The sequence below is a fragment of the Phoxinus phoxinus genome (assembly GCF_949152265.1).
Source record: "Phoxinus phoxinus genome assembly, chromosome: 4".
Taxonomy (NCBI): domain Eukaryota; kingdom Metazoa; phylum Chordata; class Actinopteri; order Cypriniformes; family Leuciscidae; genus Phoxinus; species Phoxinus phoxinus.
In genome coordinates this window covers 21,346,569-21,373,896 of record NC_136879.1, presented here as the reverse complement: position 1 = coordinate 21,373,896, position 27,328 = coordinate 21,346,569, and the positions used below count along the sequence as shown (strand labels likewise).

General features: G+C 38.6%; 2 protein-coding genes across 3 annotated transcripts in view; one reads left to right on the top strand and one right to left on the bottom strand.

Moving 5' to 3' along the window:
• The window catches only part of col4a4 (collagen, type IV, alpha 4), a 58,778-nt gene extending 45,878 nt beyond the window's left edge, over positions 1–12,900 (bottom strand). The window contains exons 1-3 of the mRNA XM_079610542.1: positions 12,725–12,900; positions 11,126–11,282; positions 10,868–10,913 (exon numbers count right to left, since the gene is read on the bottom strand). Of these exons, the coding sequence (XP_079466668.1) occupies positions 10,868–10,913; positions 11,126–11,169 (90 nt within the window). The 5' untranslated portion in view covers positions 11,170–11,282; positions 12,725–12,900. The remainder of the gene's footprint in view (positions 1–10,867; positions 10,914–11,125; positions 11,283–12,724) is intronic.
• Positions 12,901–12,916: 16 nt separating this feature from the next.
• The window catches only part of col4a3 (collagen, type IV, alpha 3), a 41,192-nt gene continuing 26,780 nt past the window's right edge, over positions 12,917–27,328 (top strand). For both annotated transcript variants that reach the window (XM_079610544.1, XM_079610543.1), the window contains exons 1-3: positions 12,917–13,285; positions 22,138–22,194; positions 27,014–27,103. In XM_079610544.1, coding sequence (XP_079466670.1) covers positions 13,205–13,285; positions 22,138–22,194; positions 27,014–27,103 — 228 coding nt within the window. In that variant the 5' untranslated portion in view covers positions 12,917–13,204. The remainder of the gene's footprint in view (positions 13,286–22,137; positions 22,195–27,013; positions 27,104–27,328) is intronic.

The window sequence follows — 27,328 nt, the reverse complement described above, 5'->3', positions numbered from 1 at the left end:
AATTGAGTCCTCGCTTCATCTCCTCAACCCCAAACCCTGACAGCTTCCTCTGAGGGCCCCATCTCGAAAGAAGACCAGAAAAGGTCATAAGAAAACTACAGCTCAGTATGTGAAAACCAAAGTAGAACTATCTGGGCTGTTAAGGGATATAACCATTTGAAATGTAATGTTGAATAAAGAAATTACTGTGTGGAAATATAACTATTTGAAATGTATTGCTAAAAGCATAAAAGACTGTGTAGCTCTATAGCACTTAGTTAGGTTAAACATGAACCACAGCCACGCTTGCTAAAGACATGCTACGGTTATTAGAGACCGGATGCAAGCCACAGCCTCGCCTGCTACTGCCGCTAAAGACCAAGTCCACTGCTTGTGATAATTGTGCTTGCTCAAAGACAGGCACATCCTGCATATTTAGATTATAATCTTGATGGAACTCTGCTGTCGCTACTAAAAGCTGTTGCTGCTAACTAAAAGCATCCTGCTGTTATTTGCTGAAGTGCAGCTGAAAATGGGCTATAACGGAGGAAGGATCAGATGGACTCGTCGCTCTTCCTTGCTAACAAAGATCTGGATCTCCAGCGTGCCCAGATGCAAGAAGCCATTGAAGCCTAGCTAGTATCTATCTGTTAGTTAGTACTCTATTATAATCGGTAACAAATATTTCTTTTTCATTTGATTCTTTGAATAAATATTCTTAAACATTTATTATAATCATCTGACTGGACCTTGGATTTTTGAGTACGAGTTTATTCTTCTTCTACCTGGATCAAGGAGATCCTGCTAAAAGAGAACAACAAGAGGGTGAGCATTCTTATGATGAAAAGAATAATCACTATGAGATTTGATTGATCATTAAGCCTAGCCAAAGAGGCAGCGTATGACAGTATATATGTATTGAGATTATATATATATATGATTGTTGTATAGTGAACAAAGGTTTAAGAGTACCATACAATGTAGACTTATAATACGGAGGGGAAATCTATTATCTTTATAATAGAACACGAATCTGTATAGACTGATCACAAAACTCTTGAGGACACGACTATAAGTGGGCTTTATAGTTACCACGGGATTATCTATATATCTTGGATAGGATGTATAATAATTTGGAATGGTATTAATCGTGAGATCCATCGCAACATCTATAGGAATATGACGCCTATCACCGTATACATATATAAGCTCCTTCAGTATTATCAGCAGCTATCGCGTTTCTCAGGAGCGAAGTACCCTCCTCCATCCCCAGCTCCTCCTCTCATCCAGTCAGGATTTGTGATTCCCCTTGAATCAGAATAAATTCTCAAATTATGTTGTACTTTAAAATCTTGAATGAATGAAATCTGCAATACATTCATGTTGGTTCTGTTTTGTTTCCCCAAGGGGGGTTATTGCTGCTCTCCCTGTTCTTATCCATGCTAGGCTGCATGGATGCGCAGGGAGTTATCGCCCAGAACGGAACCATACCCAAACTATATGCTAATTGTCAATCGTATTTGACGATAGTGGTCCTGACAGAAGTATGTATACATAGATGTACTTAAACTGTGTAACAATTATGAATTATGAATATGGGACTACTGAAAAGTGGATTTAAGGTTAGAACGCATGAAGGTCACGGTGTCGGAATGTCAGTCTGTCAGTCCAAAAGTCCAAAGCAAAACGCAACCCACAGCAAAGAGCTATATCAAAATAAAAGATAAAAATAAACATTAAATAAATTACTTTTGAGTGATTCATTACAAAAACATGCATTAAATAGGCTATGCTAAACACGGAAGCATGGGACCTGTGTGACGCGTTAGAACAGACCTCACCAGCTGCGTCCCAAATTCAGAGGCTGGATCTTTTCAAGGGGGCATTCGGTCACAGTGGCGCGAAGGAGGCTGTCCCAATTCGAATGCTCCTTAAAATTTTCTGTGCAATGAAGGATACAACAGATTGATCCTTCGTGGTCTTGTCTACCCCATAATGCATTGCGCACCAGTGACGACAGGATTTTGTGAGAAATTACTGGATTACAATTTTAACCATAAGTATTGGGTTTCAACATTCGAATATCTAATGATACAAATGTAAAAAAAAAACATATAATAATTTTTTTAAGATGCGATTATAAAATTTTCAAGCCAGGTGGAAGGATATTGAACTCTCAATCATGAAGGATCCTCCAATTCAAGCACTACTGGCCTGTACGAACCTAGACAAGTTTATAAAAGATACTCAAAATCCGTGGATCAAAACCCAATTAAAAATTTGGAATAAAGTAAAAAGAGAGTATCACTTAAATGATAAAATACAGATAAACCAATGGTGTGCTTTTGACCCTGGTTTCAGGCCAAATTTGACGGATAATCGTTTTAAATCATGGATTTCTAAAGGTATAACAACTTTCTATACACTCACAGAAAATGGGAAATTAAGGAATTTTGAAGATCTGAAAAAGGAATACCATCTTGAAAACTCAGATTTTTTTCCGATACTTGCAAATACGCAATTATTTTGAACACAGTATTAAACCTAAATCAGATCTTAATGACCAAATATTAAAAACAATTTTGGTAGCATACAAAAATGTTTCTGTTAAAGGGGTTATTTCTAAGTTTTACAAAGGTATCTTGGGGAAAAATACCCACTCCACAGACTACATAAAAGAAAAATGGGAGAAGGAAACCAATATGTCAATATCTAGAGATGACTGGTTAAATATATGTGAGTTTCAGTGGAGATGTACAAACTCTCATATATGGCGTGAATTTAATTGGAAATGTCTTGTTCGTTTTTTTATAACACCGAAACAAAAAGCACATTTTGACCCTGGTGGTAGTAAATGCTGGAGGATGTGTGGCGTTTGGGAGGCTGGTCACTGGCATGTGTTTTGGGATTGAAGATTAAATCATTTTGGGCAGAATTTCACAAGATCTTAAATACTATTCTCAAAAAATAGATCCCCACTATCGCCCCCTACGGTGGTGTGACAGTGTTCATTCCTCCTCTCTGAGGATGGTCGTAGAACAGTCAGTTTGGTTGTTCCCTGCCGGTTCGCCGTACAGGGCACCGAAGTGGCTGTTAGACCAATACCAGAGGCCAGTCTCAAAAGACTGGTCCCCTCTGTAGATTTTCTGGCAGTGTGTAAGCTACTGCCAAATATATCTCATTGGGACCTGCTCACTATAGAAAGGGTTACAGAATTCAGTCTGGTTGTTCCGCACAGATTTCTAGGGGTCCTCCTTACGGTGGTGGACCCCGAGCAGGCTCTGGTTATGGAGTAAGAAGTACTCTTCTGCGAAAGGAGGCTATAGAAAGGGCTCCTCCTCACAGCAGGGAGTCAGAGGTTTACAGCCGTTACTTCATTGATGGAGCATTGCTGCAGCGTTTCTCCGCAGGTCTATCCCCCTCCACACTCAAGGTGTACATGGCGGCCATAGCTGCTTAACACGTCCCTTTAAGTGGTGTATCCTTGGGGAGACACCCTAGTAACGTTTCCTTCGTGGCACTGTGAGGCGTCAAAACAAGAGACTAGAAGTATGGCTGCTTCTAAAAACATTATCGTCAGGAGTTTCCCTCCAATATGTTTGTGATGTGGCAGGATGTTGCCTCGCCGCACACATTTCTGAGTTTTTTTTACATTAATCTCGGCTCCACCACAGGGGCGCAGGTGCTTTCGTCTTGGTGTGCGCAGAGATTTCACATGGACAGGCACTTGTTACTATGGCGTCGTGGGTATAGTGTTCCCACCGCGTCTCGACGCAGCTCGAGTTCCCTTGAAAGGGAACGTCTCAGGCTACGTATGGAACCCTGGTTCCCTGAGAGGAAACGAGACGCTGTGTCGCCCTGCCATACTCACTGCATGCCTGTGATTGACTTGCTTCGGCTTTTCGGAAGCTAGCGCAGTCTGTTTTCAGGTGTGCTTTATAGTTTCCTGGTCGATGACGTCACCAGCCTATGACGTCTCGTCTCTCCATTGGACTGATTATACAAGTGCTTCACGACTTGCAATCACGCAGGGGGCGGTCCAACGCCCTGTAGCGTTCTCTCTCAGGGAACCAGGGTTACATATGTAACCTTAGACGTTTCCTAAAATGCTAAACCAGACTAGACGTTTGATATTGAGGTCACGGGAGACCAATAGACATACACATGAGCTAACCAGCACAATTGCAGGAATGTAAACACAGAGATAATAAAAGACCAAAACAGAGAGAGAGAGAGAGAGAGAGAGGGAGGGAGAGAGAGAGATAGGAGGTTCAGACTGAAAAATCTGAGTACATTACGTACAAGAGGGAGATGATGTTCAGGTCAGGTATGTTATGTCTTTTTGGAGGTAGTCAGCCACGTTATAAAAAAAAGGAAAAGGCAGAGTCATAAACGGAATCAGAAACCATTCTTTCACAAACACACACTTATCATCACAGTGTCTGACTCTGCAAACATAGACACACATCTAAAGTGAGCACACGCTCCACAGAGAGGCACAAAATCACTTTTCCGTACATTGACATTTACGTTCCTCTGGTGGAATGATCTTCCCAACCCTACTAACAGCTGAATCCCTTGATAGCGATTTAAAAACCCCCGGCTAAAAACCCGGTTGACTCCGTTCTATGCCATCTTTAGCACATTTAATGATTAGCACTTCTCAAGTTATTGTCTTCTTAAGATGAATAGCTTTGCCAGATTTCTAATTTGTAAGCTGCTTTGGAAGAAAGTATTTGAAAAATGAGTAAATATAGAATACATTTTAAATCACATTTAAAACATTTGTCTCTAAAAGTCAGTCCATTTAAAGTACACAGACAACGGTTTCCCCAGCACATTTACACCATTTGAACAACAACAAAAAAACGTTTCCACATTTTGGCAAGGGGACACATAGTGTGTTAAAATTTACCAAAAGTGCAAAAGGCCAATCTATCACAACATAAACAAGAGGAAGTCTGAAGGACACACAATGATTAAGCATTCAACAAGCCCAGAAACTCCTGCAAGCGTGTGCAATATTTTACAAAGTAGTTGAATTCGTATAACTGTGCAAAAATCAGCACACTGAGCATTAAGGAGAGGAGAGACAGTGATTGCATGTTATGTCACCTCATTTATACTCACGTGAAACAGGTAGTAATTCTGGGACTGGGACAATGTGAATATACTGGGAATATACTGCTGAGTTATTTTCCTCATAAGATTTTCTAAGGGTGCTAATAACAATGCAGATTTATTTTTACAGCCTTCTTTGCTCATATTTTTCTGATCTCAACTATGTGTATCATGTATGTGTGTGTGTGTGTGTGTGCGCGCACACACATAATAGGGGCTGTGAATTACACAAGAGTTAAAGGTTCTAAGTGCTGGGTTATGACATCAACTCAGGGTTTGAGATGGTCCGTGCTGACTGGATGATGAGCATAACCGCACGCTTCACTCCAAGTCAGATGTGTGAGATTAGAGAGTTAGGGTACGATGGTTGCTGCATGACAGAGAGACACGCTTCCCTTATTCCCACACTTCTTCTGTCTTGCTCCCTCTTTTTACATTCCTCTTTCCCTCATGTTACCTGTACTGCACATTATGCCATCGCAATCTTAAATGATCTGAGATTGAGTTACACCCGATCCTGGCTTATTTCTACTTGATGATGTTGAGTTTGAGTTGGGTTTTGTCTTAAGGGATGTTTGGTGGCATATGGCATTACACAGGACAGATTATTAAAATATCTATAATTTGTAACCAACTGAAAACACGTGGATTATCCGGCATGATAAAAACCAGTTTCAGAGGATTAATTGATGTTTTTTTAATTAATTGATGTATTTGCTCCTCAATCTAACAGTAAGTTAAAAATGTAACAATGCTAGTTTTTTTAAAGCCAGCAAATCAACAGTATTAAAATTAAGCAAAAGCCACATCAAAGCCACATTCCAAAACCACTTACGGGCTACACACGCACATACAAAAGCATTATCAGCATTATCATTATTCACCATTGATAATAATCATTAATGTTTTTTGAGCATCAAATCCATTATATTATATGATTTCTGAAGGATCATGTGACACTGAAGACTGAAGTAATGATGCTGAAAATACATATTTGATCATAGGAATAAATTACATTAAAAAATATATTACAATAAAAAACAATTATTTTTATACAAATTGTAATAAAATCGAATAATTCATATTTAGAAATAATGTACTGTAACTGTTTTTACTGCGTTTTTATCAAATACAATGTGTCCTTGGTGAGCTTAAGAGGGTTTTTTCAAAAACATGAAACATTCTGAACAGTAGTGTATTTAGAGCAAAGCAAAGCTACAACAATGAAAATACACACTGCAAAAACGTTCATTTCCTTTTTCCTTTTCATTTCCCAAGTGCATGACTTTTCAAGGTCTGGATATCCCAAATCCCAAAAGTTCTTGGACTCCTTCCCATTTCTTTCTCTCTGGCTTTATTTGAACATGAGTTCAGTTACAGTATGTCACTAAGGTAATAACTTATGTATTGGGACATCTGGATGTGTTCAAATCTTGCTCTTTCTGTATCTTTCCCCCATCTATCTGCTCTTCTTCATACTACCTGTAGGCCCGCTTCACTCTGCACCTCCGACAGGATGTTGACCAGACAGCCAATCAGAGAAAGTGCAACAGATAAATCTCTCTTACTCACACTCTATCCAGATCTCCCTCTACACTTACTCTCTTTCCAGCAGGGGTTCTCAACTCTGGCCCCGGGGTCCACTTTCCTGCAGAGATTAGCTCCGACACTAATCAAACACACCTGAAAGGGCTAAGCAAGGTCTTCAACATTATTATAAAGTTACTGGCAGGTGAGTTTTATCAAGGTTGGAGCTAAACTAAATGGACCTCGAAGGCCAGAGAATGAGAACCCTTGGTTTAGAGGCCAAAAAATGTAATCAAACGTCAAAATCTGTCAACCAATTTAAAATTTTCAAGCATTTTAAGCCTTTAGGTTTGAAAGATCATGTGAAACAATCAAATCAAGTTTGTCTAGCTGGTACTGTAAATCGTTAGGTTGGAAGTCGCAGAAAATGTACACGTCATTCATCTTAATGAGCGACAGGATGTGTATGCGTATTTGCGGGTAAGCATTTCTGATACATTTTCCCTAGTGTGTGTGTGTGTGTTTGTGTGTGTGTGTGTGTGTGTGTGCGTGTGTGAGGCAGCACCTGCTTTGTGACACCTGGTCATTTTTGTCAGGTTTACAACCTTACCCCTGACCCCCTTCACACAGAATCAGACAGAACGCCTTAGGCGAAATGATTTATATATGTGCTGGAACCACAACGTACCATCAATACAACACTCTCACTTTCCCCTATTCTTTGAACTTAAAAATCTAATTCTGTCATTATTTACTCACCCTTGTGTTGTTCCAAATCTGTATGGCTTTCTCTTTTCAACGGAATACAAAAGGTGAATAGTCTGGGGGCTATTTTCAGTGAAATTAAAGAGGACCATGCAAATAACAAATACATGTGTTAGCTTTCTGCGAGGAAAAGACTGAATTTAGGAAATTATGAAAACCTGACATTTGCCACAGCTCTCCTTGATACGTTTATGAGAGTTTATTGGAGAAGACGTCTGATTGGAGAATCAATGGTACTTTTGGGTCAGATTTTTTCAGTGAATCTTTTATACTGTTTATACTGATCAGGGCTGTGTTTCCCAAAAGCACCACCAATGGTGGTTACCATAATCTTAGCTCACGATGCTTTTGAGAAACAGCCCTGAATGATTCGTTCACAAATCTGACTGATCTGGTTCTCAAGCTCACTCAATGTTCAGGTCTAGAGGAAAAGACTATTAGTAAATAGTGACTTAAATTTGGAAAATTATCGTATGACTTTAGTGAACGTCACTTTCGTGATGTTTTTATGGTGCTTTCACGTCCGTTTCGAAGTTTGAACACTTCTGTATCCATTGGAATTGCATAGCAACTATTTAAAACATCTCCTATTGTCTTTCATAGAGGAAAGACAATCAAATTTGTTTGGAACAAAATAAAGGTGAATAAATGATCGAATTTTCTGAGTGAACCACCCCATTTAGTTGGATTGTTTACATTAGAAATATGTCTGCATTCCTCTCTTCTTACGTAAAAGCAGGGATGGGCATCAATGTAGACCATGTTTTCTTATCTTCTCGGCGATTGTACCGCACTATCTCTCTTTATCTCTCTATCCATCTGTGCCTTTGGATTCTAGCCACACAGATGATGCCTGAAAGGAGGCCTTATGGGCAGACGAGTCAGACTACAGTACACAGTTGTCAATTACCTGGTAGGAATGCACATACGTATACAATAGCAGAATCCATTACTGTTAACCCACTCTCAGTGAAACATATATCGATCTAAAACACTGTTCACCCACACAACACTCTTTTTCTCATGGGCGGTTGGTGATGAAAGACATCGCAACCCTTTTCCAGAGATTTCTGGATCCCTTATGCCATCATAGCCCCTTTGGATCATGTGACACTTTACTTCAAAGGCTGCTTCAAGCCATTGAAATCAAAAGATGAGAGCATGTAAAACAAAATATTGGTTCTCTATAGTTAAGATCTCTGTTTCAACATAGCTCAATGAAACACCCACACGGGACCACTTCATCAATACATCAATCTTACAACAATCAATACATCTATCAAGCTAAAGAGGTGGTCACACCAGACGTTAGACCAAACCTAGTGGCCTGCTTCACCGCCTATACACAGGCAGATGCTTTCTTAAAGGGCACCTATTATGACATTTAAAATGTTCCTAATGTTGTTTAGGGAGTCCCCAACAACAGTTTTACATGCATGCAATGACAAAAAACACTTTTGTTTTCGTATAATATGCATTTATTTTTACCTGATTTGCTCACCGACTCCCAAATGATTCGTTTAACGACTCGTTTTTCAAACCCCTCCTTTGCGCGACGCTAATCTGCGTTGATTGGTCAGATGACCCAGCAGTGTTTACAGAGATAATACTTATTTTTAACACGGAGTACAATGATGCTTTTATCAATTAAATTTTATTATAATAATGATTATAGTCCACTGCTTTATAGTTTGTAGTAAAAAACGAAAAATAAGATAAATAATTTAATGTTATGTTAGCGAGCATAGCCCAGAGTTCATATTGTAAAAGCACAATCAGTCTTTGTTTGCGTTAGCCCGATGCATAAACATAACGTTTTTACAAAAATAAAAATGCAGTTACGTTACAGTTATTACTCTATTCTTTAGACAACTCCGAAAACAACGACAAACACTTCACATATCTCAATACAATTGTCATTGAAGACCTAGAAGCTAAACGGTGCTTACACAACAAACAAAATAATTATTAAGCATGCTACATAAAATATAAAAGCAAAAATTATTAATAACACTTACAGGTTGTGATACGGAGGAGGAAGCTGATGCAAATACACTTGGAACTGAACCTTCCTTCAATATCAGCCAGCTCGCGAATCCAAGTTTGATTGCATTTAAAAAGCAATCGTCTTCAAAATGACGCGAACAAAGCACAAGGCTCAGACTATATTTCTGTGGTATAGTGAATTGTAGCCACTTAGTCTTCAAATGCTCCTCCTTGGGCAGATGAAAAAAGTTGTCTTTTGAGCCGCACTTCAGAACACAGCGTCTCGTCGCCATGATATTTTCCCTGCTGGCCTTGGAGCGCAATAAGTGGGCGTGTCGTATTCAAATAACTTGACAAGTTGACGTCATCTAGTCAGAGAAAAAGCTTCGGTCTTCTAACGATTCATAAAAATGACTCAGAGTCGACTCTCACTTTTGAAAGACAATAACTTTATATACGGTGCACTTTCATATTTCAAACTTTGCAGGATGTTTTTGTTCACTTAGATCTATGTTACACACTACATGAAAGGTACATTTCAAAATTCCATAATAGGTGCCCTTTAATGTGCGGTCAAGCAAATTTGTCGCATTGAAAGCTGCTTGGTTTAAAAGTGACTTCTGTTCGTCGCTACACCAGTGGGTCCAAAACTGGGGGGCCTGGAGTTATAAAAAGGGGGGTGCAGCATGGCTAAGAGATAGGGTACAGTCAGCGGATGCAGTAAGCAAAATAAACTTCTTCAGGGTGATACAAGTCCCCACTGCGAAATTGTCCCGCTTATTACTCGGCTACTTACGACGACTACCCAGCAGACAAAGTTAGGGAACCAAATTTAGTTGAAATATCGCTAATGTGAGGTACCCTTAAGTCAGCGTCCTACCTATCAAAGAACATCACATGCTCTACATACATTAGCAACTCAAATGCACTTTTGATTTCTATAGAGATTAACATTAAAGGGATAGTTATCCCAAAAAGGAATTTCATCATCATTTACTGATCCTTATGTTGTTGATTTATGGAGAAAAAAAATTACTATGGAAGTCAATGGGGTCAATCAACTGTTTGGTAACCGACATTCTTAAAAAACTTTTTTTTGGTGCTCAGTAGAAGAAGGAAATGTATACAAGTTTAGAAAAACTTGAAAAAAACTACTGATCATAAAAAAATAAAATAAAAACATCTCAAAATACCTTGTTTTTATTTTCTGCAGAAGGAAGTCATGCTGGTTTGTAATGACATGAGGGTGTAAATGAAACCAGAACTTTAATTTTTGTATGAACTCTCCCTTAAACATATTGCTAAGCTAATGGGGCACTACTCTAATATGCATAAAATAAGCTGCACACAAACAGAGCTTTTACCATGTCCACCTGGATTTCACAGGCAAAGAGACATTTATTGCCATTTGACTCAGCCAGCATCATCTGGCCATTGTGAAACCATTACTGTAAAGCAACTTCATGAAGAGAATACAAAAACAACTCACCCCCAAAGCTGTGTGTATCGTCATAAGTGCCAATAAAAGCCTTGTGCTGGAAAAACAAATAAGACAATTATGAATAACACATAAGTAAAGAAGTTAGATGGCTCTTTAAGGCACATATAGTACAATTCAACAGTTTGGGGTCAGTAAGATAAGTGTGTGTGTGTGTGTGTGTGTGTGTGTCTGTTTGATCTAGAATTAATAAATGTCATAGACATACAAACAATGATGATGGGAATACTAGGACAATGGGACTCTTACCAGAAAAGGAGGCTGGTCGAGGCGATCCGGCAGGGGTGTGTCATCTCAGCCGCCACTCAGGGCATGTGCTACCTGTTGACCTTTCTCCACTGCCTCAGAATGATGTGGTCAGTGATGTAGCTATGACTCCTGACGTCCCGTCGGACAACTCACCGACCTGAGGGAAAAATTAAGAGATGGATGAATGGGTAAATCACTGTTAGGAATATACGGATAAACAATAAATAAGTGCTGGAATTGACAGTTGGGTAAAGGGAGATTCTCTCTCCTTCAATAACATTCCCAATGGCCGACCGACAGTATGGCAGAGGTGGTGATGTGAGAGGTGGGGGTGAGAAAGAAAGAGACAGGCTGAATCAATACAATAGATGGAACTTGGACAAAGTTGATCTTTCCGGATGGCTTCTTTTCCATGACACACAAGTCAAGACTGACAAAGATTGTAAAGCGAACTCACTGACACTGACGATGGCCACATCAAACTAGACAGCATTGCAGACAGATGCATATCCAGGCCATGTTATGAGGGCTTTAACCATCATGGCTGAATTTACTAGACATCAGTTTCATGTCCAAGCCATAACATTTCTCATACCACTTTTATGAACTGATTTGATAATAAATGTTAGTATTGCTAACAAACAGTTATTGTAATGGCCGATATCATATTTTCAGTTTTGTTGGCTACTAATTCAATTTGTTTTGGAAACTGCAGCTGGTCAGTCACACAATTGTGTAAGTCAATGTCAAGTACAAAGAGCGCTGCTGTTACTAGTAACCTATCTCACTACCTATTGAATCATACCGATGGGTTGGGGAATATTTTACATTTTGTGCCTAGATTTACTGTGGTCCTTAAATGTACTGGTTCATAATAATTATTATGCCATTCAAGGTCACTCAGACACACATTTCATTTTTAAAATTTAAATTCAAAATGGTAAACATATAGGAAAAGGAACTTAATGCATTATAGGGAATAAACTAGGAATCAAATATAGTAGCTACATAAAAAAAGTAAAACCATAATGTTTGTGTTTGTCGCAATTGTAGCAAATATGGCCGATGCACAATGACCCATTTTGTACAATCTTTGTGGGACCAGTAGGACTTTGAAAAGGAATGTTAAAACCTTCCCGATCTGCACAGACACATTTAAAAAAAAAATATTATGGAGATGACAAACTTGTGTGGAGGTATATCAAATAAAACATAATCTGCTGATCAGTTCTGCCATTTAACATTCATTAACATCACAAATCAAATAAAAGCAGGCATCAAGTGATGCTTTATTACTTTAAAACTGTGTTGCCCAGTAAATCCAACATACTATTTTCACCCAGAAACTTCTGTCACCTCAGGAAGGTGGTGTTCATGTAGGCTATGTATACAGTGATTTGAACCCGTTATTAATTTCTAAATGCTAAAATTCATTGCATTACATTTGACCATTGACAATAAGCTGGTGTCCTTTTCTTAAGACTCGCATTAAACAAAACCAGTCTCCAGTATTTGGAAACAAATACACGACATTCACAAGTGCAAGACCTTCACAAAACAACCAAGTAGGCTACTTCTACATCAAGTAAACATCCTCACCTGCTCCCGTTGTTTCCTGTGTAGCACCGCGACTTTACATTAAGGCGTAAAATACAATACCCATACAGAGATGCACGCCGAAAACTTTATCAGAAACGCGCAAAAGAGTCGGTAAAGTGAACATGGGTGCGCGCGCGGCGGGGGCTCAGAGTTGCTGTGACGTCATGGGGTCGGTTTCCCTATCCCAAGGCTACAACTTCGGGATAATACGCGAAACACACTTCCCTGTTGAACTCCCGCTGATTTGATATTCTTGAGGATTCACTGTCAGTCCAAAAAATAGTCATTTCCTCACACTGACAAGTTTCTTAAGTAGCCTACAAGTTGAAGCTTTATTTCTGAGATGGTCGCAGTGCTGCAGGTGGTTTGGCAGGTAACGTTAGATTTGGAGATCCTCCTGCTGTTCCACTCTGGACTCCTGAATAACGTGTGATTCTGAGATTTTTGCGAGCTGGACCGGTGGGAATTGTCTGTGAGAAAATGGATTCTTGCTTAATATTGCGAGCGACGCTTTTCGGAATGATTTTGCTGGGACTTCTTACACCGGCACGAACTAAAGGGGTGAGTTTAATATTAAATGATTTGTGTCTTATAAAACGTTTTACTCTTAACATATATTATACTTTTTATACTTTTATCCAACATATATTTTTGAAGTAGCCTACGAATCATTTTAACAAAGTAGTAGTAGGCTATGGGGTGAGGATGCTTAATTATTCATCTCTACTAATTGTTATTGAATGATTATGATAGCAGATAACGTTAGTTCAGCACTGATATGAAATAATACCAAACACATAATATCGAAAACATGTTATTTTATCAATGGTGTGAATTATGCGGGAGTATTTACACAGGCTAGCGTTTTCTCACTAAATAGACACTCGCGCAAAGAAGTTGCGTTCACTTGGGGTGGTACCCATAGCAACCGTAGGCTGCTCGCGATTGTTTATCGTTTTATTACACATTTATTTCATTTATGACAACGCTTGGTTTTGGAATGCCTTTTAGATGAGCTGGAGTACAACTATTGTAGAACTATAGACGAAGATTGTGCCTTGGACGGAAATGTCCTTAATTTAATTGAAGTAGTAGACTTGACTAGCCTACTTGAAATCATTAGGCTACTACCTTTGGACTCCAGTAGGGGCGCTCAATTGTGACGTCAAAGCTCCAATCAATCAAACTTCATAGATCTAGAGCTGTACTGTATTATGTGACAGTATGGGCTTCACTTCTGATGAATGTTTTCTTCAGTAACTTCATCTTTCTTTGGGGGAAATCAATGCGGCTCGGAGTTTAGCCCTGTGTGTGAGAGAGTGTGGGTCAAGGTTGCAATTTGATACCATTATGATATGGTACTGGCACTACTTTTGTAACGGTATTTCTCAGCATTGTACTGCAAACAAATAATGTATTTAGGTTCCTGGCAGTATTTATTTTCCAGCATCATATTATTTTAGCTATATGCATTTAGATATTTCAGTTGTGCAAAAAACATTTTTGTATCTTTTTTTTTATTTAGTCTAAAGGCATTTCCTAGTTTCCTTCTGCTTTTTTTGTTGTACAGACTTTGACCACTAGAAGAATTCAATATGACATTGATTAATCTCCTACTCTGTTAATCTTTCTTTCTTTCTTTCTTTCTTTCTTTCTTTCTTTCTTTCTTTCTTTCTTTCTTTCTTTCTTTCTTTCTTTCTTTCTTTCTTTCTTTCTTTCTTTCTTTCTTTCTTTCTTTCTTTCTTTCTTTCTTTCTTTCTGAAACATTTCTCTTCTGGACCTAGAGCAGTGGTTCTAAAACTTTTAGATGCCATGGACCCCCAAATATGATCATCTTAGTCCCCAGTCCTAAAATTTAAAAGGCCGCTATATTTTCACGTATAAAGACTAAATTAAGAATAAGAATAAGAAAAATAATATTATAAATATGCATAAAATTGTGTTTAGAATATATTTTTTCTACTCACTACAGTCTATTACTGTGCTGTACTGTAGATGTATTATTTATTGATTTAATTTATTTTAATCAGTTTATTTTATTTAATCAATGTTTTATTTGATTCTTTTTATTGATTTATTTATTTAAATCAGATTTTTTTAATTTATTTTTACACTGTTTTTGTTTAGACTTTTCCACAGACCCCCTAGCACCCCCTTGCGGCCCCCAGTTTACAAAACCAATGTCCTAGAGCATGTGCCATGCAGTTAGATATGCAGGTCTGTCTGTGTTTTTGTGTATTGCGAGTGTGGGGTCAGTCTATGTGAACCATCTCTGGTTATCAGAGACAGACATCTGTTTATGCAGGCTCTGTCTTGTCTCTCTCTCTCTCTCTCTCTCTCTCTCTCTCTCTCTCTCTCTCTCTCTCTCTCTCTCTCTCTCTCTCTCTCTCTCTCTCTCTCTCTCTCTCTCTCTCTCTCTCATGCCCTCTGCCTGTCTCTCTGACGTACAAACACTTATCAACACAACTAAACGGAACATTTGAAGAGTAAACTTTGCATTCCATTATATTCATTTATTGAAAAAAAGTCAGAGGTTTTGGTTAAGTCAGTTATTTGTACTGTTTGTGCTGCTAGAGATTTAGGCCACATGCTTCGGGATTTCCATGTTGTGTAAATTACGTTGTCTCGCAGGAGAGAGTTTGTCAAAACATGATTCCAGCAAGCTACAGAGAGCATGTTTGTGTTCAAAGTAATACGGAGAAAGTCCGAGATGTTTTTTTTTTTTTTTGTGGCTGGGTGGAAATGCGGGAATAAACCGGGAAATGCCAGGAATGTTATGAAGTCGATAACCTCAGCATCAGCCCTGAGGGTGAAGAAGATATCATGGAGGAGAGAAAGAAGAGCAGAGGGAAACATAAGAAGCTTCTCTCTTCTCTCCTCTCCACTGCTAGAACTTAATCCCATATCCCGACTGTGACCTGTGTGTTTTTAGTCCCTGATTCAGCTCATTGTTCAGCTTGCCTGTTGATTCAGAGTCCCTCTATTCATATAAAGCCTGTAGGACCCATCGTGGCCCACCGGGGGATTTACAGATGCAGGACGGACCCCGCCGCGTTTATCTTTCTGCGTGTTTGACCAATCAGAAGGCCTGACTGAGCTCAGCCGTTCCAAGCTGCAGGAAGTCAGAGTACTAGTGTGTGATGTGTATGTTCGATGGATGTTGGGAAGTTGATCAGGAATTGGACAATTTTAGCTGGTGGAGATGGTAAAACGGATGACATTCTATAGACTTGAAGCAGGAAGCTGTATTTAGCTATACCTGAATAACACAGAAGACCGTTTTAGAGAGGAAGAAATCAGCCTCCTAGCAATCATAAGTGTCTAGATTGATACTGTATGTCAACCAGATAGACTATAGGCATACACAACCAGTCAAAAGTTTGGTTTCGGTACGATTTTTTTATGTTTTTGAAAGGATTCTCTTATGCTCACCAAGATTTATTTTATTATATGTATATATATATATATATATATATATATATTAAATATATAAATAAAATATGATTACAATTTAAAAGAACTGTTTTCTATTTTAATATATCATTTATTCCTGTGATGGCAAAGCTGAATTTTGGCTAAATTTGCCATCCAAAAATGTCCATTGTCCATAGCTAGAAATGAGGAACTAGGAACTTATCCCGATCATGCCGATTCCTAGTGGAATGAGCTTGCTAAATTCTGCAGACGTGCAGGTGTGATCGCACCTTAATATGATGATCAAGAAAAATTAGGCTACTTATCATGCCTTGCTGCTTAATATTTTTGTGGTGTTCCGATTTTCCTGATTGGTCTAGGGGAGGAAAGCAACGGCAAAAATGGATGGTGGTGAAATGAATGTGCAACAGCAAGCCACCACGTCTCCAGACCCAGACTTGTTTCCCAACAACCCAAATAACCACATAATATTTCATGAAAGTAGTTTTTATTTATAAATTAAGCATAAGAAAAAGAGGGGTATCAGATTCAGAAGAGGGTATTTCCAAAACAACCTACAAGAGAACAGCAAAATAAGCGAACTCCCTTGCTAACATAAACTGGAGAAAAAGTCAAGTTCAAAACAAATGGCACCCACCTCCCTACTAACCCCACAAATAAAGAAATAAATGATTAACTAGCAAACTTCAAGTTAACCAAGAGAAAAACAGATGAATTAAACCATACAATGAATATTCATTGAAGTTAACACTCACTTCCTACCCCTTCCCATTAGTTTTGCATGTTCACTTGAGAGGAAGGGCTATCCCAATTCTCGTTTCAAGTAAGCTTGTGAAAATGCTTGGTTTTAAGGGGGATCTACCACTTCCACCTATCCCTACCCCTCGATCAAAACGAGTATTGGGATAGCCCTTACTCTCACGTGAACATGCAAAACTAAGGGGTAACACAGAGGATTGGGATTCATCCTTATTCTCAATTGAATGGGGTTGAAGACGAGACCTCAAAGCTGTTGCAAACAGTCAAGCCACCACCAACACAGCTCTGATGATGATGGTTGCAGTTTAAATACTCTCCTTGCCCTCTCAGCATCCGATCACAGCAGGGCATCGATTATTGGCATCACAGGTGAAAACCATTTCTCCTATACGAAGAGAGAGAGAGAGAGAGAGAGAGAGAGAGAGAGAGAGAGAGAGAGAGAGAGAGAGAGAGAGAGAGAGAGAGAGAGAGAGAGAGAGAGAGAAAGAAAGAGAAACAGAGCACAGCTTGGGCACACACAAACAAAACCTTACGGCTCTGGGGTGCGTTTCCCAAAGCCACTATGGTCGCAAGTTCTGTCGTTACCAATAGGGTTCAATGGAACTTGCGACTTGACTTGCTTTTGGGAAACGCACCCCTGGACGTAACAGTGGAAACCATGATGCTTTTGTTTTTCAGGATTCTTTGATGAATAGAAAGTTTAGAAGAACAGCATTTATTTAAAATAGTAATATTTTGTAACATTATAAATGTCCTTACTGCCACTTCTGGTCAACTGAACATATCATTGCTGAATAGAATGATACATTTCTTTAAAAAAAATAACGGTAGTATATTTAATACATAAAATGTAAAAATCTAATTTATCTGGAAAATCCTGTAGAATGAGAGTGTACTAAGAGATATTCAATGATTTGTACTTCTCTTTACATCTGGTATGCATTCTGACAGTGTTTCCTGATGGGTCTCCATTGTGTTGTGTTGTGTTGAGTGTAATTGTTTTTGTACGACTGTCAGTCAGCTTCCAAGGGCATGTTAATACTTCACGAGCAAAACAAACATTAGCTTGATTATTTCAGACATGTATCATATTGGTGCCAGATCATATGCATACTGACACACTACACTCTGTCTCACTGAGAGGGTGTTTATGAATATTCCTTATTCTTCGCTACACTGCTCTTGAGTCTGGGAATGGTTCAACTATTTAAAACCAACACCAGTGCTTTGCCGTGCTCACATTTCACGCTTTTTTTCAGTCTAATGTTCATTCCATTCTTCCTTTTTTTTCCAAACACTCTCTTCTCGTCACTTTTTATCTGTTCCCATCCAACAAATTCATATTTTCATCATTTATGTTCTTGTTTTCTCCCCCTTTCTCGTTTTCTCTTCTTGTCTCATCACTTTTCATCTCATCTTTTCACGTCTTCTCATCTCATCACTTTGCCTTTGTTCTCTTTTCGTCTCTTTTCTTCTCTTTTTTTCCCCTCTTAGTCTTGTCCAGTCTCGTCTCTTGCTCATATGAAATCATTTTGGCCTCGCTTTTTGCCGCATAAAACGATTTTACAAATGATTGATGGACGTCTTTTTAATGCGAGACGTGTTTTGTACAAATATTTTGAGTATGTTGGTGTGTGTGCTCTGTGTTTACCTGTCGGAACGTGACTGAACCTGAGCACACCTGCATAGAGACCGTGCGTATGTGAGCGCACACAAATAAACTCATTCTGCAGAGCCTTTTGAAGCATCTTGAAGCCCCTAGCACTAGCGCATCAGGACTCAGGGCCGTTCTCAATCATCTTTAGATGTCTCAGTAGGCCGCATATTTCTTTGCATTGCAATGTATTGAAGTCTGTGTTGTGTCATATCTTATCTGCACTGTCAGCAGAGCTTTTGATTTTTTTTTTTTCGATCTAGAGAGGCAACAAACTGTGTTAAAATTGATAGTAGTTCATAATTTAGGTTTGGGTTACGTTTAGATTTCACTTACAAAAAAGTACAGTGTTTTTCAGACATGGTACCGTTATAATATTTGACGTACCGTGTAGAAGTCTCTTATGCCGCACTAAGGCTGCACCAATACAATAAAAACAGTAACATTGTGAAATATTATTTTCATTTAAAAGAACGTTTTTCTGTTGTAATACATTTGATAATGTGATTGATTCCTGTGATGACAAGCATACTGGCGTAATACATAAACATTGTCGGAAGCGCTCTAGTCAGATGGGATTTAAACGTTGTCGGACGTCTCTGGTCTCGTTCATACAGTATAAATTGAGGTTATTTTGTCCATTAGATTGAAAGCTCTAAAAAAAGGCCCATATTTACCCGCCCATGGACCCTCCCATGAAAGTAATCAATACAATAGGCTAGTGGTTGAAAGTGGACAACAGATGGATTAAAATACTGCAAACGGGAAAGTGTCTCCCTCATCCACTTGTTATCCGATCGACCAAAACTCATATTAATACCAGCAGGTGTAAACAGGGCCTTTGTTAGTTGCCTGTTATTACAAACTTTCTCTCACAGAAACTGCTTTGAAAATGTCTTTGTTAGTAATGGCACTTTTCCTAAGATCAGACACACAAAGAGATGATGGCCCGGTTTCACAGACAGGGCTTAGGTTAAGCCAGGATTAGGCCTTAGTGCCTTAGAAAGACACATCACTGGTGTATATCTTGAGACAAAACAATGGCACTGACATATTTGAAGATACATCAGTGCATGTGGCTTTCAGTTAAAACAGCTCAAACATGCATTTTAGTCTGGACTTAGACTTGCTTAAGCCTTCTGGAGGGAAGAGTCTTCCTCTTCTCCCAGTCTTCATCTCTCTCTCTCTTTCTGCAGGAAAATGCAGGTCTGTATCTGATTCTAGTCTCTTCTGATAGTATCTGTGCTATGGCATCTGGTTCAGGTGTTCCACAGCAAAGTGACTAGATCCATTCTCGACTGATAAGATGAACGTGCACACATGCACAGCCGTTCCCAGGGGTTCATACGGGCCTATGCTTGAACCCAGTCCCATACACACCAAATACATATAAATCACATCACACATAACTGCACATGAACTTGGATTCCAAATTGTTAAACATTCCTGGACATTCACATCCATGTTTTCAGCGTTTTCCCCCTACAGGCACGTGAGAGCATTAGTGTATGCGTGGGTGTATGTCTCTCTGTTTTCTGTTAGTGTTACATGCACGGTAAAACCCAAACAACCCGTGTGTACAGATTGCCTATCACAGCCCTTCTGAACACGGTGTGTCCGTGATACAGACTTTCCCATACTTCAGAACCACACATAGACAGTGCACACAATGCCAGACAGATTCAGTTACAGTGAGAAAAACAGGCTGCCCCAGCGACAATGGTTTTGCGGATCTGAGATCATCAGACATGTTGTGTCTTAGTGAGTTCAAGGGTACATGAGACAGACAGGTCCACCCTGCGTATCTGAACTTTGAGATCAAATCTACAATCAGATGTTTTTGCATTTTTATAAACTATGCATGGACACTTCTTGTCATTCTGAAATCACATTTCCAACATTTCAACATTTTTAACATAATAAAATACAACTCTTTTGTCTTGTTAAGGCTTCATGCACTGGATGGATACAAAATACACACCTTCATTTGAACACGATAACAAATACACACACACACACACGCACACACGCGCGCACGCACACACACACACACACACACACACACACGCACGCACGCACGCACGCACGCACGCACGCACGCACGCACACACACACACACACACACACACACACACACACACACACACACACACACACACACACAAAATCGACTGGATTCGAGGAGTTTATGTGGTTGTAATACAAAAAGTAACAAATCCTTGAGCGTCAAATTGACCCTCTTAGGAATGACTGCAATGCGAGGAATGCTTGAGTACTGTAGCCTACATAGAACAAATTAAAAATTATAAAACTTTACCAAATAATTATTTTATAATGTCTACACGTATATCTGAATGCATACTAAAAACTCAAGAATTGACTTTAGCACCCAGAGGAACAGCTCATTTGTTCCATTTAGAGCTATATCGCCATCTAGTGGCAAGAGTCATGAAATGTCATGTTGTATTATTATTTTTCCACAAGAGGTCAGCGGCGACACCCAAATTGACCCAATGTGAGATATGTATTTTGAGCTGGTTATTGCATATTGGTAAGTTATTTTGAATTTAATTAGAAAGAATAGGAAGAATGTGCTTAAATTATATTATTTTTTGATAAAATCTTTAAATCTTTTAAAAAAAAATTGCTGTAAAAAAAATAGAAATAATATTTAAAATCAAATGATATAGGCCTAAGCTTTCTGGACAAAGTAGTATTATTGTAGGGTTTCAGGTCATTTTGACCAACGAGGGAAGGATTTGTTACAGGATGCTAGGGAAGGATGAAGGTTAAATCATATTTTCACACTTTTTGCATAATTTGAAAAAATAAATAAAAAAACATAATTTTTGTTTTATTGTTATGTTTTCGCAGATCCCGTCTGATATTTTATGTCAAGCATGCTCTTCTCACACACTTTTGTCTCATTGTTAAGCAAGTACGCTAACTTAAAACTTTAAAATAACTTTAAAAATTGAATGACGAAGGCACAGTAAAACATTTCCAAGGAAGTTTTAATGAAAGAAAAAATAAACAAATAAAAACCAATTCATGGGACATGATATTTCTCAATTAAGAAACACCCATTTATCAACTTCTGTTGTTGTCAAAGGAAGCATTACCATGCTTTCATTCAAAATATACCTTTCAAAGAGATAATGTATGAGTCTATGATCTTAAACGGTAAGATGCGAGGCCATGAACCCATGCTTGTCGCTGTCACGTCTTTTCATTTTGGAGTTCATCTGTAACAATGCAAGTTCATGCAGAGAGCCGGTTAAACTCCCGGCATTCCTTTAAGCCACGGATTTAATGCATTTCTTGATTATTTGATTACATTCACATTTTGGGTGTCTGTTTGGGCACATCCGTGCCTTCAGTCAATAAACTCCGAAATCCTAATATTAAGATGCTACAAAACCACTAGATTTAGACTAGATTAGTTTTATTTATTTATTAATAAAATTTATAAAAAAAAAATTGGTGGAATGAGAGTCCCTCCTTATTGTTATTGTATATGTTTTCATGCAGTCATGGTGTTGTTTTTCTTGTGTTTTCCTCTCAGGGGTGTGTTTGCGGTGGGAAATCAGGATGTGACTGTCAAGGAATTAAAGGACAAAAGGTAACATACATACAATCATATCCACACAACAGATGACAATGTAATATTATGTCACAAAACATATTGCTAAGTGATTGCCATCATTCTTATAGTGTGTTCAAAACATCAGCAGAGCTAGTGAGAAATTATCTAGTTCCTCAAGTTCAACATCCAAGGATGTTCATATTTATATTGAATGTAAATGCTGCCCCCTTCTGGTTATTTATTTACTCCTCTCCTCACTGGTGCTGAAGCTTCCATATTTGCCACTTAAAGGGATAGTTCACCTAAAAATGAAAACAAATTGACATTACTTTATCACCCTTAAGTTGTTCCAAACCTGAATGAGTTTCTTTCTTCGGTTGAAACACAAAATACAATATTTTGAAGATTGTTTACAGCTAGGCACACTGACTTTCAAAGTAGGAAAACAATATCATGGAAGTCAATGGATACCATACACTGTCTTTTACCAACATTGTTTAAAATATCTTATTTTGTGTTCGACAGAAGAAAAAAACTCATACAGGTTTGCAACAACTAGAGGATGAGTAAATTATGATTATTTTTCATTTTTGGATGAACTATCCCTTTAATAGTGGAATCATGCCAAATTTATTTGTAAAGCGCTTTTTACAATGCACATGATTTTTATGGAATATTTCAGTAAATATTATAAATGACTCTTTTTTTTATTTTTTATTAATTAATGTGCCCTCCTGTTATGACATCTCTTCCCTGACAACGTGTTTTTGGCGCCAGGACGGGACAATCTGTCTCTCACATGAGATCACAGCAATATCAAACCACAACCATCCAACGAGTCCCATCCTACATATCTTCTTGTTCAAGAAGCTGTTTTTCTCAGATATGTCACAGTAGGAAGAAAAGACTATCGCATCTTCTGTTTGATCCCTACACTTTACATAGCACTTTGAGACATGGTGCTCATCCAGGAAAATTGAGATTGAATCTGGCATGCAACATTTCTTGATCCAGGATTTCTGTTTAGATTTAAATGACAAAACTCATTTCTGTATCTTGACTGTAGCATCTACACTTTCGTGTTTTTCCTCGTTGCATAACACAAAGATCAATCATTGTTTGTCATGACATTGGGAATTCTGAAGATTGGGTCACCAGGTTCAAAAAACAAAGAAGAAAAATATGTCTGGTGGTGGTGGGTGGCCTCGTGAGTCGTGACTATTTCGAGGTGACTTGACAGATGTATTGGCCACCCAGGTGTCCGTATCAGATCAGCTGTGCTACACTATTGATGCCCAAAGCTACAGAACACTTATCAGCATTATAAGTCACGCATCTGCTCCTCTGTATGTGTCCACCTGTGTGGAAGAGTCTGTGTTCCACTTCTCTCTATACACATGAGTTTGGCATACCTGTCAAGGTATGTTCATTCCTATAAAAGCTATGTCCATGGAGCTACTTAGCAGACGTTCCTCTTTTTTTCTGGTCTCTGGATTGTTGACGAATATTTGCAAATAATCTTGAAAATCTGCTTCAAAAAGTTCATCCTGCGAATTCACCCAGTTGAGCTTTGATGAAGTTCTCTCTGCTCCGTCCCATTTGTGTGGGCGAAGGGCATCATGCACCTATTTTTAAGCCACTGTCATGTAGACTGAAGAAGACTGGATATAAAAATAACAACGAGGTTTATTACAGTTTTTTACGATCGCTATGACAGTTTTTTCAATACATTTAACAATTTTCCTAAACTCTTAACGCACCAACACACCTAAAACACACAATTGGCAAAACGGTTAATTTCATGCTCAAAATCACACATTGTAAACTAAACTCCAAAACTAATTTTCAAAATACAATAATACACTAACACAATACACTATGTCTAACAAAACACTGCAAACATGTTTCAAAATCAAATAATTATTCAAAACACTAACACATGTTCTCTTCCAACAGGAACATTTAGTCAATCATAACACAATGACAAAAAAAACACTAACATCAGCTGAAATTACAGAAACTGCATTATGCTATGTGTCAGGTCTGCCCTTATACAATAGACAGTATATTGTATTGATCATATATTTGTGTTTTGCACTGTAGTTTCTTTTGAAGCCTCTCTACATTTTTGTTTTGTTGAGTTTAGTAAATGCATGCATTTTGTTTCCTTTGCTGCAGAAATTCAATACAAAAAAATGAATGACCATCTCAGAGTAACTTATTGTACAGTTTATGAAAAAAAAAAAAAAAAAAAAAAAAGACAGAGACAGAATTCCTGCAGTAAAGACTTTATTTGCAAAAGGACATTACCGCAAGACCTCTCCCTTGTCCTGGTACTTGCCCCACTCCTCTCCCTTGTCCTGGTACTTGCCCCACTCCTCTCCCTTGTCCTGGTCCTTGCCCCACTCCTCTCCCTTGTCCTGGTCCTTGCCCCACTCCTCTCCCTTGTCCGGGTACTTGCCCCACTCCTCTCCCTTGTCCTGGTACTTGCCCCACTCCTCTCCCTTGTCCTGGTACTTGCCCCACTCCTCTCCCTTGTCCTGGTCCTTGCCCCACTCCTCTCCCTTGTCCTGGTACTTGCCCCACTCCTCTCCCTTGTCCTGGTACTTGCCCCACTCCTCTCCCTTGTCCTGGTCCTTGCCCCACTCCTCTCCCTTGTCCTGGTACTTGCCCCACTCCTCTCCCTTGTCCTGGTACTTGCCCCACTCCTCTCCCTTGTCCTGGTCCTTACCCCACTCCTCTCCCTTGTCCTGGTACTTGCCCCACTCCTCTCCCTTGTCCTGGTACTTGCCCCACTCCTCTCCCTTGTCCTGGTCCTTGTCTTCCTCTCCCTCGTGCAGGCATTTCTTTCTTTCTTTCTTTCTTTCTTTCTTTCTTTCTTTCTTTCTTTCTTTCTTTCTTTCTTTCTTTCTTTCTTTCTTTCTTTCTTTCTTTCTTTCTTTATTTTCTTTCTTTCTTTCTTTCTTTCTTTCTTTCTTTCTTTCTTTCTTTCTTTCTTTCTTTTCTTTCTTTCTTTCTTTCTTTCTTTCTTTCTTTCTTTCTTTCTTTCTTTCTTTCTTTCTTTCTTTCTTTGTGTTGCTCTATATTGTTCCTTTTCCACACACGATCAGCCCAAAGAGTCCTCTTTTAGAACATATGATCATGCGATTGAAAGAACCTCAACACCTGAGTGTGCTTTGGAATCAGCTGTAATTTATATATTTGCATAACTTCAATAAGCTGTTTCTCAGTAGCAATGGAATACAATACAGGGTATATATTTGTGTTTCAATTCACAATATGATCAGCTTTTCACTTTGACTTTAGCCTTGTAAATTTGACTGTAAAATTACATAGTTTTGGTCTTGGTTGAGCTTGTGTGTAAAAGAAGTTCAAGCATTTTAAATTTGTGTTAACTATATGCATTTTGTGTCAAAGCAACAAGAAATGTGTTAATTGTATAGCTTACAAAGACGGATGTTGTGCTAACCGTGTTAAGAGTTTAGGAAACTTGTTAAATGTATTGAAAAAACTGTCATAGCGATTGTAAAAAACTGTAAACAGGAAGGCAGTAACACAAGTATCACAGACACGAACAACCGACACACTTCATCCTTCAACAAAAGTTTCTAAGCGAACTCTCCATTGCCTCGGTTTACGAAACAAAATGCTCCGAACAAACATATAATCCTCTGAAGCGATGCGGATATTGCGCAGATTACATGAGCTGTTTAAACTAGACGCGTTAAAGCGAACACCTTTTCACTTGTCCTCTTGTCGACAGAATCAAGCGTGTGGAGTAAGTCAGAAACTGGACACGCATCTGTATACTGTATCCAGTTTAAACAGCATCTAGCTATAGGGATTATAATGGGTTCCATTGCTTTTTACTCGACGCTCACATCCAGTGTATAGGCAAATGTCAGCTGTTAAGCGACTGAATGCCAGTGGTGCGATGGTGTATGGAATGGCGATGATCATCGATGTCTTGCTCTGGAGGCAGATATATGCAAATAACTTTACCCGTGTCTGTAAACGTCACAGATCCCGCAATATCCAAATGAGCTTTTTTGGGAGCTAGATTAAATAAATGTTTTGTTGAGGCATTGAGAATGAGCTATAAAACTCGCAGGTCCAGGGTGTTTTAATGGTACCTCAAAATTGATCTCTAATCTCAGAAACCCTTTAAAATACACTTGCTGTTTTTGTAGTTATAGAGAAAACTGGACATCATAGAGTGAACGACTGACGATCACACAGGGGTCTGAGATGTTCTGAAAACAACAAACTCACATAGAAACGTGCCCCGTTACGCATGACAAATGAAAACAATATGTGTTCTGAAAATCGGATAAAAGTGTCAAGCATGTTTGATATCCTCAGACTTGATAGAACCATAGGCTGAAGCTAAAACATTAAAAAATAAAGTCCCTGGACATCATATTTCTGTCAACTCCGAATCTGCAGAGCGGCTTCTAATTCAGAGCGGCAATGTTGTCGACTCTAGACCGAAACGGAGCGAAAATCTCAGCAAACTATGTGTATTTCAGCCTTTCCTGTGTTTTAAACAAAAATGTTACTCAATCATGCAACACAATCATCAAAGTTACAAATATTTTAGTTTAAAGTAGCTGATAAACCAACACACTCTCATTCCAATTTGTATCTATTTTGTTTTGCAGAATTTGTGGCTAATTCTTATGAATTCAAATGATCTCATTTGTACATTTTTGAATGATCTGCTTACCCCTCACTGACAGTTTTTGTCTTGTTTTTAAATCACATGTTTTTATACAAATAAAATAATTAGTCAAAATCTCAATCTCTCAATGATTTGCGTTTAAAGCTACCGCTGCTTTATCTGTCTTCCTCTCAGGGTCAGATGGGGACTCCTGGTCAGGAAGGTGTAATGGGAGTTCAGGGGCATCGAGGAAAGGAAGGCCCTCCTGGACTTCCTGGTCCAATTGTATGTAACATACAGCTGCTTTACAAGCGCACAGTTTCAAAATATATCAAATGTATAAAATATAATGTTGTACATCTTACATAGGCCATTCGCCTACAGACAAATATATATTAAGGCATAACTGTTAAATTATGACCTTATAGAATTTGAGACATCATTACTGCAATAATTTGTGTAAGTCCACTGTGAATTTTGCTATATAACTAAAATTAGCTTGACTTTTCA